Below are 16,251 nucleotides of genomic sequence, written 5' to 3'. Positions count from 1 at the left end.
ATACATAGATAGTGGATGAAAAATAAGTAATACTACATATATAAATAAATCTCATTATTTATCCATACAAATTGATGTAATAATATATGATTAAGTAAATTTGAAGTAAAAGAAAAAATAAATAATTATATCATATAATCATACATTACCACGTTAATATGAATAAATTTGTATGATTTGTTTATACATATAGTTTTATTTATGAAAAATATTTTGGCGTACCATCTCAATAAATTTCACATAAACAAACGATATCAAATTGGCTAACATACAAGAGGGTTTTGTTATAGACACTAGTTTTTTTGACATGAAAATATTAGTTTGATCTGTAAATGTCACAAGTGTGACAATTATGTAGTCAAGAAACGAATCAAATGAAAAAAAGGAATTAAAAATCAAAATCATTCACTTAGAACAATACAACTTTCTGTGATTCGTCTAATAATGCTTATGTCCAATACAAATTAATTTTTGGTTTATAGGGTTACAAGAAATATAACTATGATGTTGAGAGTTATGTTACGCCACATCATGACTTTCTGACCACCTTTGTAAAAATGTACTTGTAATTGTGATTGTTCACAAAAAGGCACCCTAAAAGTAATGTTTTCATTCCCGTAGATGTAGTTCAACTTGAATTGGGTTAATGTTTGAATTAACATTTAAAATAGTGTTTAAAATAATTTTGTTTACCATCATAATATATAAAATACGAATGAGATTTAATAAAAAACCTAATTTGGTTAAGAATTCAAATCCCAAAAGTTGTTATACTTGTCATGTGGATGTTATCATATATGCTTTGACCCTAGGTTGAATTGCTCAAATTGGCCCAACTGAATTGTGTAATGCATTTATAATTATTATTTTATTTAGAAGGATATTTTTGTTATTCTAACAGAATTTTCAAATTAATCCACGGTCAACTGAGTCCAAATATCAAAATATTAGTGCTTGGGCTTGTGTTGACTACAATGTTGTGTTTTTTGATCAAAAGGAAGATTTGTTACGAATTAATAATTAAAATAAATAAATAAATTAAAAAAACGAATCAAATACCAAAAAGAAAAACACAAGTTAATTGGGAAGTAATATTTTTAAAATCAAAATAATAATTGAACTAGTTGTCTTACTGGTTGATAGTTCAACTTATTATTAAATTATAATAAATTTTTTAAATAATGTCATATCAATCAACATATTTTATTTAAAAATTTATAAAAAAAATAAATCAAATGCCCAAACCTATAATCATTAGAGCATATCATTTCTAAGTAATGAAAATTATTCACCTGATTTTAATAAAATAATTACATTAAAAAAAATCTTCATCTCATGATACGGAAAAAAATATAATTTTACAAATTATTGTTTATAGAAAAATTTTGATAGATATGAGATATTTTTTTTTCTAATTTTATTTTTGAATTTATGTTTTCCTTACAGACATTTAAAAATTCATCAACTCTAATATAAACTAATCAAATTATTCAAGAATAATTAAAATTTTTTAGAATATTCTAAATTTTGTCTAACTTGGTTTTACCAATTTTGATCGATTCATCTGATTCATTGGTTTTAATTAGATTTGATTGAATCAATAAGTAAATCACTTTTTAATATTAATCAGACTAAATTTAAAATTAATTTTTTTTTAATTGATTATATCGATTGCTCTAATCTAGTTTTCAAAATAGTATTGGAAAGAGACAAATCCGTAAACCAAATCGGGTTATATTATATCTTATTTGGTGCAGCCTTGGGGCCCATAAGCCATACCAGACCAAGACTCATGAAATTATGACCTATGCCGATTTGTCGAAAAGGTTCTTAGCATGGTCCAAGCCCCTGAGTTCTGCCTTTATAAATCTTTTTAGGGGGTCAATCCATCAAATATTAATTATATATTTATATTTTATATTTTTTTGTTTTTGTAAGTCGTGTCATGAGCATACTACTTTTCCTTGTTGGGATGTTCATGCAGTGAAAGGATAGTGTGACAGGTGTATCTTCCACGCCCAAAAATATTCTGAGCAGTTCTCAATTTGGCTCATGGGCTGAGTTTGAGTTTAAATTATATTCAAATAAATTTAAAATAAATTAAATTTAAATGAGTTTAAATTCAAATTTAAGCTTAAAGATTTAATATTTTTTAACTCAAGCTTTAAAGTGTTTAACCCATCAAGCTCGTGACTTAAAAATTTTAATATAAAATAATATCATTTCGATTAATATATATTAAAATAATATCATTTTAATAACGAGTTAGTTAAAAACTCGATTCAAACTCAAGTTCTGCTCTTTTGAAACAAATCGAACTCAAGTTTATTTGAAGCAAACTCAAGCTCAAACTCAACTCCATACAAATCTAGTTGAGTTTGATTCGATTCGATTTAAATTCAGCACTAGGTTTACCAATCAACTCTTCGTACACAAAGGTTAAGTGTTCTCTAATTTACTTGGTTAATTTTTGGGTCAATTTGTATGAGCATCAAGTAATCAAATAACACAAATAATTTAGGAGAACAATAATATTACATATACTTATCCAATTAAATAGTTAGATAATATATTGTTATATGATTAATTTAAAATAAATTGACCACTATGTCTTAATTGAACGGATTGGAGTGGCAGACACCATTTCAAGGTTTAAAACACCACATTCAAGTATGTTTTGGTGTAACAATAGTGCCAAATAATTTATGTGTCACCATCAACACCATGATTTCCATTTATGCTAGCCAGCTAATTAGGAAAATCTCAATCAAAGAACAAAATTTTGATTTATTAATCAATCATTAATACCACTGTTACGGTTAATTACATGATGAAAATCCCATTTCAAGATAAGACGTGATTGTCCCAAGGAGGTGTTACCTTGCTTTAGAGATATCGCTTTAGAGATATCTTTTTGCAACCACAACTTGGCTTTAATTATACCAAGACCAAGACCTTTGAAGGGCCATTATCAGTTTCATTTTCAACAAATTTCTCAACAAAGAAGTGATAGAGAAAGACTTGAGCTTTCGTGGGGACCAAGCTTTTCTTCCAATATTCACATACAACTTGCTTCGTTTGTGTAGATTGGTGAAAGAAAGATTTTTCATAATTTTTCATATCTAGAGAGTTTTATGTTGATCTAGTCCAAGATGCAAACTAGTAGGGGTGAGTAAAAGACCCACATGGAATCGAAATTGTTAGGTACTAGACTTTTACTTTCAGTTTCTACTTGGAATCAGCCAACACCTAATAGGTTTCAATTCCAATTTTGGTATGATTAGCCAATTCCGATTCCACCCACAAAGAATCAAAACCAACTTGAGAACCAGATATGAAACTATATTTAAGATATCCGATCGACCACTCGACCCCGCTTCTATTTCTTGAAATCGATTTATTCTGGTTCTGATTTTATGTTTTTTATCAAGATACCCAGACCTACTCATCTCTACAAATTAGGTTTGTGTCGTATTATTTTATGTTGTTTAAGATGCGATTTGTAGGCGAACTACGTAAGGATTTCAAGTATTTTCCTGTTGTTTTTGGTTTTTCCTTCCAGACTAGGATTGATGCACACAATACGACAAGATTGATGCAAGAATGTTGATACAATTAAGAGTTATATCCCAACCAACATAGCCTAAATGATGTATTATTTCATGTAATGTGTAGAGATAATGAGACTAATGAGTAGTGTGTCATCGTGTTAGGTCAACTCAACCCATTTGACACCTTTGCCCTGCACACCACATTTTAAAGTTGACTTTCTCCATGAATCTTTAGAATTTACCATATAGAAATGAGAAATGCACAAAAAGATTCAGCATAGTGTCTTGGAATATGCATTTATGTCCTCAACTTACTCAGGCATACAAATCGAATCACAAACAAGTATTATAGCTCAAGATATGTTAACAACAGGAAGATGCAGAATTAATGCCAACAAACCAACAATTATTTCTTACTGCAATAATCAAATTCATCACACAGTAAATGAAATTCCAGAAGAAATATGCACAAAGATTCCTGAAGAAACCTCAATTAAGAATGAGTGAGGTTATTGTACGTAAGCTCAAGTATTAGATTCAAAATGTGTTACAAATGCTTATTGTTCTTCTAATTTAATCCAGCAGCCAAGTAAGTTGTTCAATAATTCAGTTGGCAAAATTAAATGTTCTTCTATTGACTTCAAACATCTCTGTTCTGTAAAGTATTAGATTAAGTTTAAGAGGAAAGAGTTTAGTCGCATGAATGTTTGTATCATTCACTAAAAGTTTTCTTTAGATTTGTTTGAGTTAAGATTATCCTGTTAGAAAAGAAACCTGAGTATTTAACTTAGAAGTAGATTCGAGCCAAGTTAGCCTAGGCTCAGCTCGCAGTTTGGCTCAAACAAGTCAAACTCAAGCTAAAAGACTTTCTCTAGTTAAACTCGAGCTCAACTTACAATTGACACTTGTGTCAAATCTCGCTTCACTAGCAATTCTTTTTTTCTTCTCTAATATTTTTTCTTCTTCTCTAGCATTAATGTTCACCTTCTCTAACATTATTATTCACCAAATCAAGCGAGTCAAGCTCAAACTTGATTCTAGATTCAAGCTAAGCTCAAATTGGCCCTTCTTTGAGTTAGGCTCAACTCAAATCCACTCTTAATCTAATTATTGATAACAAAGTTATTCTTATGTACCCAGAAAATCTGTTTATAAGTTTAATCCATTATCTAACCTGGCTTGAAAAATCTGATTACATGTGATCTCAGTTGTTATCAATTTTTGGTAGTTCTTGTCATGTTCCTAAAAGTTAACTTTCTATTAACAAGACTAGATCTCATGTTTGCTAAGATAAAAGAATCTGAACGAAATTTATATATATTTTCAACATAATATTACAGTTGAACATAGAATTTACAAGTTTATAAATAAAAAAAATGGTTCGAGTAGATGGATGTGCAGTACCTTAGTTTGATGGAAGAACATTGCTTTGGTGACCAGAAGAGAAGAAGTGGCCATTCTCCAGTAATCACAACTTTAAGGTTTGTGGATGCATTGGAAGATAGGGTTGAGGAACATAACCCTCTTTTCTCAACTCAATAAGAAGACTCTTTAGCAATTTATAGATCTGAGCAGACTCAGGGTGACTTTCATCGGCAGCGACGAACATATAAGTTGTATTGTTAACCTCAATCCAGCTGTACCCTGGAACCTTTTCAACTCCTCTTTCTTTCATCATACATCTTATCTTAAGCACATTTCCCCACTGTCCGGCATCAGCGTGTATATTTGAAAGCAACACATAGTAGCCAGAGTTTTGAGGGTCCAAATCAAAAAGATGTTTTGAAGCAAATTCAGCTAGCTCAACATTGCCATGGACCCGACATGCTCCTAGCAATGTTCCCCATACACCTGCATCTGGTGAAAATGGCATACTATTTATAGTTTCGAATGCTTTATCCAAACGACCTGCACGCCCAAACAAATCTACCATGCATGCATAATGCTCCAGATGAGCTGGGATACCATATTCTTGGGTCATGCAATGGAAGTAGTGAATTCCATCATCAACTTGGCCAGCATGGGCACAAGCAGAGATTATTGCAAGAAAGGTGACATGATCAGGCTGAATTTTATTTTCCAACATTTCATGGAAAAGAGCAAGAGATTCCTTAAGGTGTCCATGGCTTCCATAAGCAGCAATGATGCTATTCCATGCCACTTCATTCTTTCCCCCCATCATGTCAAACACGGCACGGGAAAAATCTAGCTTTCCACATTTAGCATACATGTCTATCAGTGCACCCTCTGCAAAGAGATCAAAGCGGCAAGAACCTTTGATCATGAAACCATGAATTTCTTTCCCAAAATGCAGTGCAGGTAAGTTTGCACAAGCAGAAAGAGCAGCTGATATGCTCACATGGTCATATTTCATTCCTTCCAACCCCATTTGACGAAAAAGATCAATGGCCTCCTCTGGTCTGCCATTTTGGGAACAACTTGTGATCATTGAATTCCAACAAATAACATCCTTTTCTAACATTCCTCCAAAAATTTTATGAGCAAGATCCAGTCTTCCACACTTTGCATACATGTTTGCAATTGCACTTCCTACTTGGCATTTCCTATCAAGCCCGTTCTTCAAGACATTACCATGTAATTCCTTTCCCAATTTCAGAGCAGCCAAACCAGCTATTGCCGGTAATATACTTGCTAGGGTTACAGCATTTGGAGTCATGTTTTCATGAATTAAAAACCGAAATTTCTTTAAAGCATCACTGTTCATCCCATTAAGTACAAAGCCAGAAATCATTGCTGTGCACATTGCAACATCACTTGTGGAGCTCAAGTTAAAAATCTTGCACGCCATTTTCACATCCCTGCACTTTAAGTACAAATCAATAAGTGCACTCTTCAAGAATGCATCCAAAGGCACACCATTTCGTATTATATAACCATGAATTTCCTTACCTTGCTTAAGACTTGCTAATTCAGCAACTGAAGGAAGAAAACTTGAAAAGGTGATCGGGTCTGGTTTGACACCAGAAGATATCATCTTAGAAAACAAATCTAAAGCCTCACCCATAAACCCATTTTGTACATGTCCAGCAATCATCCCATTCCACGTCACCAAATCAATCAGAGGCATCAGTTCAAACAATTTACATGCATCAGACAGCTGCTCACACTTCGAATACATAGTCAACAGTGAATTAGACACAGGCGAGTCAAACTCCAGTCCACAACCTACTGCAAAACCATGAAGTTGCATACCAAACTCAATCATTCCTTCCACAGCACAGATGGACAAAACACAAGCAAATGTCACAGAATTCGGTTTAATCTCACTTCTTCTCATTTCTTTAAACAACTTAATAGCATTACCTAGTTCCCCAGATTTTACATACCCATTAAGCATCACATTCCACAAAACGCAATCTCTCTCAGACATTTCATCAAACAAACAACGCGCCTCATCAATGCAGCCTTTCTCTGCATAGAACTTAACCAAAGAACTCCCCACAAACACATCAAACTCACAACCCAGTTCACGAATCGTTTCATGAACGATTCTCCCTAATCTAACATCATCCAAAGAACCACAAGCTTTAATCACAGAAGGAAAAGTATGGTTATCAGGAACAACTCCAAAACTCAACATCTTAAAATAAAACAAGAAGGCAAAATCAAACCAACCCATTTGAACAAGCACTCTGATCATCCTATTCCAAGGCAAACTAGTCGTCAATTCAAGACAATAAAACAAGTTAATGGCATCAACAAAACTCCCACAAAGAACATACATACCCAAAATCTTTGCACCCAGTGAAGCATTGGTGCTGATTTTATTGACAATGAACTGGGCATGGACTTGTTTATTAGCTCGTTGAAGAGCAAAAGGGTAATCAGAAAAAGCCTCTAAGATTGACCCTAAATGAGTTGCCAGTGGAGTTTTGGTGTTTTGACAAAAGGGTTTAGAGTTTGTGATTGCGTGTATGAATTTGGGTTTAAATGAAAAAATAAAATCGTGTGATGGAATGATAATTCTGATTCTTTGGTACATTATGACTTGCACAAATTACAGAGCATCTTGATTGAAGGAACTGTCGAGTATTTGCGAGTTTGTTGTGCAAGAAGCTAGCAATTTTAAAGTTTAAACGGTAAATGGCGGGGAGGGAAGCAAAAGACAGGATATTAGAAAATCTGAGCAACTAATTATATAAGTAACTTTTCATTCAAAATTCATAAGAAAATGAAACTTCATATGAAAAATTAGCTGTTAGCACCAATGTTAACGGGTCAATCTGGTCTATCTTGGTTTGATTGACGGTTAAAGGTCGTAATTGTTTGAATTGTGCTGTATCAGGTTTAAGATGATAAGGTCTAATATATCATAGGTCATATCTTGTCGAGACCTATAAAAATTAAAGTCTTAATAGTTCGTATCCACCCACCAAACCTCAAGACTCATAATATGACGGCTCATATTTTTATATGTGTTTTTATAAGTTAATCTATCAAAATATAATAATTTTAAAAAAAATTTTAAATTTTGTGGGTTCTATTTGCGGACTCATGACCTTTTTTAAGAGGTCTTGACATCACCTATTTTATTCACAAGCATTAGCACGATTCCTAAATTTTCAAGAAATGTTAGTCTACAAGCTCGCATGACCCTAAACCATTTCTACTGAATGTTGAATTAGTGATTCATTTAAATAATTATTAGAATAATATTTAAAACAATTTTAACTATATAATTCTCAATTATGAAATCCACTTTACATTTATCAAAATTGAATTTAGTTGTGTTGGCTTGAGTTTCAATAATTACAAAATTTGACCTCGTTTTAGTGTTGTAGTTTAACCATTGAGTAAATCCAGTCAAATGATAATTGTTTAAATAAAACTTGATTTAGATTAGGTTGGCTATTAGATCCCTAATAAACTGACTGAACTAATTGATCTAGTCTAAATTTCAAAATCATATTTAAAACAAGTATGATATAATGAATTGGGTTTTTTTTTAATCAAAAAACAAAAACTGTTATTTCCTCCTTGAAGTTTGATAAAGATTAAAAACATCGAAGGATTTTCGAAAGTGATAAGTTCACTCAAAAAAAAATTTGGTGACTCAAGATATAATAATAATAATATTAATAATAATAATATAATTTTTTTTTTATATTTTAAATGTCTTATATAAGCAACTTTCCAATATCAAAGTTTAGATTTAAAATCCAAACTAAATTGCAAGAAAAAAATCTTAAACCTTTGGGACATCAAACCACTTTGAAAAGAAAATAAGTTATTTAAATTATAAAATAAGAATTTATTTCCCATATTTTTGAAATTTTAAAACAAAATCTATGGTTCTTAAAACTTTTAAAAATTAATATGAATAATTTAGCAAATAAACAACATAAAATATATCAATGTTATATACATTTAGTTTTGAAAACTCAATTTGATATTCATATAATATGTTTTATATGATATACATAAAGATAAATTATTTAAGTATCTAATTGAATATTCAAAATTGGGATAAACATATAAATGGTGAAAGATAAAAGTTCAGCCAATAGGTTAATTTTCATTTGGGCTTTGATTCCCTTTCAGCCCACAATGAATCTTCTGATCCATTTATCCTCAAGAGTTTAGTGTCAGATTGTTGCTGCATGAGCCCAAATGGGCTTGTTTGTTTCAATGTCTCACCTCACTTGAGCTTTTGTCTTAATAAAACAAATTTATAATTAGTTATTACAAAATAAAATTAATTTAATAAACAAATAGACCTCACCAGTTTTATAAACTCTGGACTGAACCATCGTGGTTGAACTGCTCGGACCAATTAAGCCCTCCAGAGCGGTCCTTAGATTGGATCAATGTTTGCTCTGAGTAGGGTTGTCAACCAGGTTTGTAAAAAAATTCAAGTCACCGACTCTATAATTATTGAATTAGGTAAATAAAAAATTTGATATTAAAATATTATCATAAGAGACTTGAACTCATACATTTTTATACATAATGTCTCCTCTTTTGCTACTCAAACTAGCTTTTAGGGATTCAGATTTTTTTTATGATGAGGTTCAGTTTTTTATTCAAGACTTATTCATTAAAGATTTTTAAAGTCGGGCTTATTTCGAACCTTTCCCTGTAATTTAAAAAACCTGCACAGAGATTCCTACAATCTTCTTGTAGGAGTGAAAACTTGATAATTACACCCTTACAATGAAAACCTAAGGTTTTATACAGTCTCATTCATTGTTTTTGGTTATCATTTCCAGGGCAAAAAGGAACTAGACCCCGTCAGGCATTGTTGTAACCACCTGCATGCAGAATTTCTGTCTCCCATATTGTTGTATTTTAATTATTTACTGATTGGGTCTTATGTTATTGATCTCATACGTATTGGATTATCTAGGAGGAAGGATATATGGTCAATTTGTTGATTCATTGATATAAGAACAAGATTTAATATTGGTATTTGCTCACAAGTTTGAGTTTGGAACTTAAGGTCATATACAAGAAAAATTAAAATTTCACAAGATACACATATGATATATGTTGTGAAAGATGACTTAACAATAAACATTACAATGTCTATAGACTTTTATTTTCTTGTACTATATTGAACATATTGACAACAAAAATTTTACTTAAGAAGAGAAGTATACAATACCGATGGAGTGATCTTACACAAGTAATCATGAACAAATAAGAATTTTTAAAGTAGTTCGACCTATTACTTAAAAACTTATATCCACTATAGAGTGATAATATGGAAATATAATTTGCTATCTTTTTTATTTTTGTACAATATTGTCCTTATAATAGGATAAGAGAGAAGAATGATGATGTATATACCTAAGGACATACACTTTGATCTACGATGAACCTAATTATCTATAAAACACAGCAATCGTATTGAGACCATGAAAATGATTAAAATTATTAAGAGTTATTCTTTCTGCTATCTCTAGATAAAGGGTTTTTAACCACACCTCAAATTGATTTCTATATAGGTGACATGTCTAATCATTATATATCATTATTATGTATTTAAAAAAAAATAAAGTGTGACGATACAACAGAACCCTTCAACATTTGACAATATGAAGAAATATAAATCTCAAACTTATAAGAGTAATCATAAATTCAATCAGTTGACTAAATCGTTATGGATCATTACTTATATTTAGGTAATTTTAATTATTTTTCTTTTTCTCATGAATAATTATGCCGAATGAGGAGGAAATTGAGAAGGCAATAGGCTCATTGTGTGCAGTATAATTTCTATGAAAAATTGAATGTTTTTGGTAAGCTAAGGTCAAACCCTAGAGGATTGGCTTTGCTTAAATTCATTCAAAAGGCATAAAGGGGGTGTTAGAAATTGAATTTGAGCCACGAATGATGAGACTCGCTTAACAATTAGTCTTGTATAATTATGAGAAATATGAACATATTATCATGACATTGTAACATGGGATAGTGGACGAGTAATTATAAATAAAACACATTGTCTCATAATGAAAGAGTTTTTCTTATAAACCCTAAAAGTTATTGCTTTGATTGATCTCTAAATCACTACAATAATAATTGAAAGGACTTTTGATCATTGTGAAAGCTCAAATGATGAGACAACGACAAGCAATGAGGGAGAAATATGAATGCAGAATGAGGTCAATGAACACTTCCAATAGTTTCAAGAGGACCCCATATTTATTAGCTCTTCGGCTTTTCGAGACTGAAATTGCATGGCCCTTTTGCATGGAAATAAAATTCAATAATAATGAATTTTTGGTTTAAAATGTTTTAAATGAAGCAAAACATTTTGGCTGAGAAAGGGACTCACACACAGCATCCCTGTGTGGCTTTTTTTAAGGGTTTGAGCGTGAGGCTTCTGCAAACATGAAATCTATAATAAGAACGGAGACATATCATAATATTATTAAATGATTTAATTATATAAATCTATAAGTTAAAATGTCTATCAAATAATAACACAATATTTTTTAATATCAATTAAAATATAGGAAGTATTACTCGTAATTCTAACCACACCATTTTATCTGTAATTTTTTTTCCCTTTTGCTTTTCTTCTACCTTCATCACCTTCATATTTGATAGGTATTAATTTTAGAGTAATACTACATGCATTAATAGTAAGTACAAACATAGTTCAAACGTTAACATGTAATTTTATAGTTAAATATTATTTTATCACTAATTTAAAATCATTAAATCATATGATAACACGTCAATATTTGTATCTATAGTTAACGTCTCAAGTATTTCTAGTAATGTCCACATTCTCTTTCATTTGTTATGAAAATTACCAAGTTTATTTATCAAATATAATGGTATATGTTTTTTTCCGAATAAAAAATTACGATCTAAAAAACATTTCAATAAATTACTCTTAACATTTTTTAATAAAATTTTATTTACTAAAATCTTATAAAACCATTTTTATCTTTATAATATTGCATGTTCTAATGTTGAGAATGATGTTTCAGCCCTCATAAGATTCTTTAATGTCACAAGATAATATAATATTAAATATATATTATTTAACTTATTATTAAAAAATGGGAAATTAATTAAAATAGGTAGCCGGTTTGCCGCGTAAACTTTTTTCGATAGCAATTCTTACTTTTTACCTTTTTAAGCAAATTATATTTTTCATTTAAAAAATAACCCTCATTTAATTTCTCAGCGTTTACCGTAGTTTTTCACCGATTAATTGCTTACATTTCAAACGATACACATTAAGATTAAGTTTTCTATTATGAATAAAATCTACATATGAAAAACAGATTATTTTTTTATAAATAATTGATTCTTCTATACTTTTATACCATTACAAAATGAAAACGGTGCTTTTTTTTCTCAAAACGGTGTGTTTTCTAAAAACGGGTGTGTTTTTCTCCAGCGTTTTCTCAAAACGACGCTTTTTCTCCCAGCAGGTGCTGGAAGGGGTGCAGCAATTTGGAAGGGGTACGGGAATAGGTGCGGTTGCATGAAGTGATGCGAGAATTTGGAAAGGGTGCGGGAATTTGGAAAAGGGTGTGGGAAGGGGTGTAGGTGTGTGAAGGGGTGCAGGAATTTGGAAAAAGGTGTGGGAAGGGGTGCCAGTGCCGGAATGGGTGCGGAAATTTGGAACAGGGTGCGAGAATTTGGAAAGGGGTGTAGGAATTTGGAAAATGGTGCAGGAAATTTTCCAAATGAAAAATAGATTAATTTAACATGTAATAATTGATATTTATATACCTTTATACCTTCACAAAATGATAAATACAAAACAAGTGCGTAAAAAATACAAACGGGTGTGTGAAAATACAAATGGGTGCGTGAAAATATAAACGGATGCATGAAAATACAAATGGGTGCGTGAAAATATAAAAGGTACGTGAAAATATAAACGATTACGTGAAAATACAATTTGTATTTTCACGCATCCGTTTTGTATTTTCACGTATCCCTTTTATAATTCCCCCGCACCCTTTTTGTTTTTCCCACACCCCTTTTATAATTCCTGCACCCATTTTATATTTTACGCACTCGTTTGTATTTTCACACACCCGTTTATATTTTTACGTATCCTTTTACATTTTCACGTACCCATTTGTATTTTTACGCACCCGTTTATATTTTCATGCACCCTTTTACATTTTCACGCACCCATTTTGTGTTCATTATTTTGTAAAGATATAAAGGTATATAAATATCAATTATTACATGCTAAATTAATCTATTTTTCATTTGGAAAATTTCCTGCACCCTTTTCCAAATTCCCACACCCCTTCACGCACCTGCACTCGCACCCCTTCTCACACCCTTTTCCAAATTCTTGCACCCACACCCCTTACTACACCCCTTTCCAAATTCTCGCACCTGCACCCCTTCTCGCACTCTTTTCCAAATTCCCGCATCCACACCCCTTCCTGCACCTTTTTCAAATTGTTGCACCCTTTCCGGCACCTGCTGGGGGAAAACACTGGAGAAAAACACAACCGTTTTTGAGAAAACGGGTTGTTTTGAGAAAAACGCATCGTTTTCATTTTGTAATGGTATAAAAGTATATAAGAATCAATTATTTATAAAAAATTAACCTATAGATTTTATTCATAATAGAAAACTTAATCTTAATGCGTATTGTCTAAAATGTAAGTAATTAATCGGCGAAAAACTATGGTAAATGCTAAGAAATTAATGAGGGGAATTTTTGGAATGAAAAATATAATTTGCTCAAAAAGGTAAAAAGTATGAATTACTGTCGAAAAAATTTTACGCGGTAAACCGACTGTCTATTTTAATTAATTTCCCATATGATTATCACATATAAAAATATAAAATTCGTCTCTCTGGTAGATAGATGTAACGAGTTTAAGGTTATTTTTGAATACTTTTCTTTAAGTCTCGTTTGATTTTGTTCCTACAATACATCTTTACTCCAAAAAAAAAAAAAGATCTTGTAAATTATTGTTGGCTAATAATCAATTATGCGACAGAATTTATATTAGCACTAAATATACTTTAATATAGTGGTTTGAATCTATGAATTATAACTACCGAATCCACAAAAAGATAATCATAAAATTTATGAAAAAAAATTATTAAATCCACCATAAGAAATATCTTTTTCTTGATCCAAAAGTTAATAAAACTGATGAAACAAGAGAATTTTCAAAAAAGAAGACTTAAATTTGAGTCTCTATGATGTTTATAAAACCTTGACATATTTAGTGTAATGATTGTAAATCTAATTACTATGTTCCAAATTGAATTGTCTAACCAATACAAATCGGATCTCCAGTTACCCAAAAAAAAATTATCATTTTGGAAAAAAAAAACCCAATAAATAATTTATTTTGGTGACAAGCAACCTCATTCGACCATCAAATCAATAAACCCTAAGAAGATTAGTTTAACAATCTATTTTTACTATCTATTACTTCAATTCAAGCTTATTAGAAGATGCAGATAAATGCACTCAAGTTTATTCATAAGAATGGGGAGTAAAACTTGAATACTTTCAGTTTCTGTTCAACTATTTGTTTTATTCGTGATGAATGATAACAAATCGTAATGAAACGGTGAAACTGATTAGACCAACTTATTTAAAAGTAAAACTAATTAATGAAATTAACACAACTGACTTATCTAATTAACTCTTTTGTGTGCAAAAATTAAATATTGCATGCTAGAATTCAAGTCCGAATTTTAGGTTCACAACAATCAGTAAATAACAACCTAAAATGCATGAGTGTAATGATTGCTTTCTTTTGTTTTAATTATATTTAAAGTCATATGGTCAAGCCTAGTGCTGTAAACGACTAATTATTCTCATAAAAATTTTCTATTCGCCATGATTTATGTCTGGCTTCAATACATTGTTCATGTTTGTGCTTATTGTTGATTAGTTTCTTTTTGTTACCGATCGAAATGCATAAATCAATTTCTTAGACCAGATAGGTTACATCAATGGTGTTGAGGATCTAATAACAAAACCAAATTTCATTTAGGAAAAATATTGATAATAGTGAAAGGAAAATAACGAACAGAGAAACATTTTATCGTTATAAATTATATTTTTATGATTTTAGTGATTAATTATTTATATTTTTATTAAAACTAAATAAATTTATGACTTTGACAAGAAAAAAAATTATTGTTAAAAGTTTATTTCTTACCATTAAAAACTTTTAATAACAAAAAAATTCTAGTTATTGTCGGTTATTATAATTTTCCTATTAAAATTATTAACTATAACGATTGGAGACAATAAAATTTTTCTCGTCGTTGAAATTTTTTAATGACAATAAATAAATTTTTAACAACTATTTTTTCCTTGTTAAACTCATAAATTTACTTATTTTTAACAATAGTATAAAAAATCAATTGTTAAAATCATGAAAATAACACTTATAACGACCAGATAATTTATTTTCTTTTTACCATTGCTTTTTCCTTTTTGTAATGCATCCACTATAGTTGTATAAAGTAAATGTAAAGAGAAGTTACACATAGAGTAGTTTTTTAACATAGTTTAACTCACTATTTGAGAGTCGATGTCAATGTTTATGGTGTTAATGGTTTTGGAAGAATGTTTCAACAAGGTGAGCACAAAGATTATAGAGTAATCTCATGAGGAGGACTTGATTTCAAATGAAACATTTAGAGAAATTGTTGGATTTGAGAGATTCATCATCGACGATGAAGTAAAATTGATTCAAAACTTGATAAGATGTCTGAATCTATTTATGTTTTTCTGTATCTCCTCCTTTTTCCCATCTTAACTTTTGAAATGATTATTTTAAAGATAAAATCATAATCAATACAAATAAGAAAAGAAATTATTTTTTTCCTATCTTGAGCGGATGACATAAAAGAGATGTCAATTAGTGAATTTTATTCTCTTATTGAAGAATATCTACCTACCTGCTAGTCGGGACACAAATTGTTACTTATGCATATGATCACTTATTAAGAAGAAGCCTACAGGTTGGGAATAACCTTTTTTGGGTGATTTTGGTGAGACTCTACTCTTGTCATTTACCGTAAAACATGTAGGAAAAGCAATATTGAAATGTTGATTAATGTCAAAATTCAAAAGGAACATATAGTCTTAAAATTATTGTTTTATTTTTACATCTGAGTTATTGGTTTTATTTTTTTAAAAAAATCATAATAAGAATTGATTGGGATCAAATTATTCAATGTATTTAACAGTGAACTGCACGTAACAAAAAAT

The 16,251-nt window shown here is 30.4% G+C and overlaps 1 protein-coding gene across 1 annotated transcript; it reads right to left on the bottom strand.

Moving 5' to 3' along the window:
* Positions 1–4,847: 4,847 nt before the first annotated feature.
* On the bottom strand, positions 4,848–7,820 carry LOC123218232 (pentatricopeptide repeat-containing protein At4g21300-like). Its single transcript, XM_044639527.1, has one exon. It carries the CDS (start codon positions 7,552–7,554, stop codon positions 5,020–5,022), a length of 2,535 nt encoding a protein of 844 aa, XP_044495462.1. The 5' UTR covers positions 7,555–7,820; the 3' UTR covers positions 4,848–5,019.
* Positions 7,821–16,251: the final 8,431 nt, after the last annotated feature.

This window comes from Mangifera indica, chromosome 6 (assembly GCF_011075055.1).
Source record: "Mangifera indica cultivar Alphonso chromosome 6, CATAS_Mindica_2.1, whole genome shotgun sequence".
Classification (NCBI taxonomy): Eukaryota; Viridiplantae; Streptophyta; class Magnoliopsida; order Sapindales; family Anacardiaceae; genus Mangifera; species Mangifera indica.
This window is presented reverse-complemented; position numbering and strand designations above follow the sequence as displayed.

What these genes read in the sequence shown, in the direction of transcription:
- LOC123218232 (XM_044639527.1), bottom strand. Translation starts at nt 7,554, where the DNA reads ATGTACCAAAGAATCAGAATTATCATTCCATCACACGATTTTATTTTT.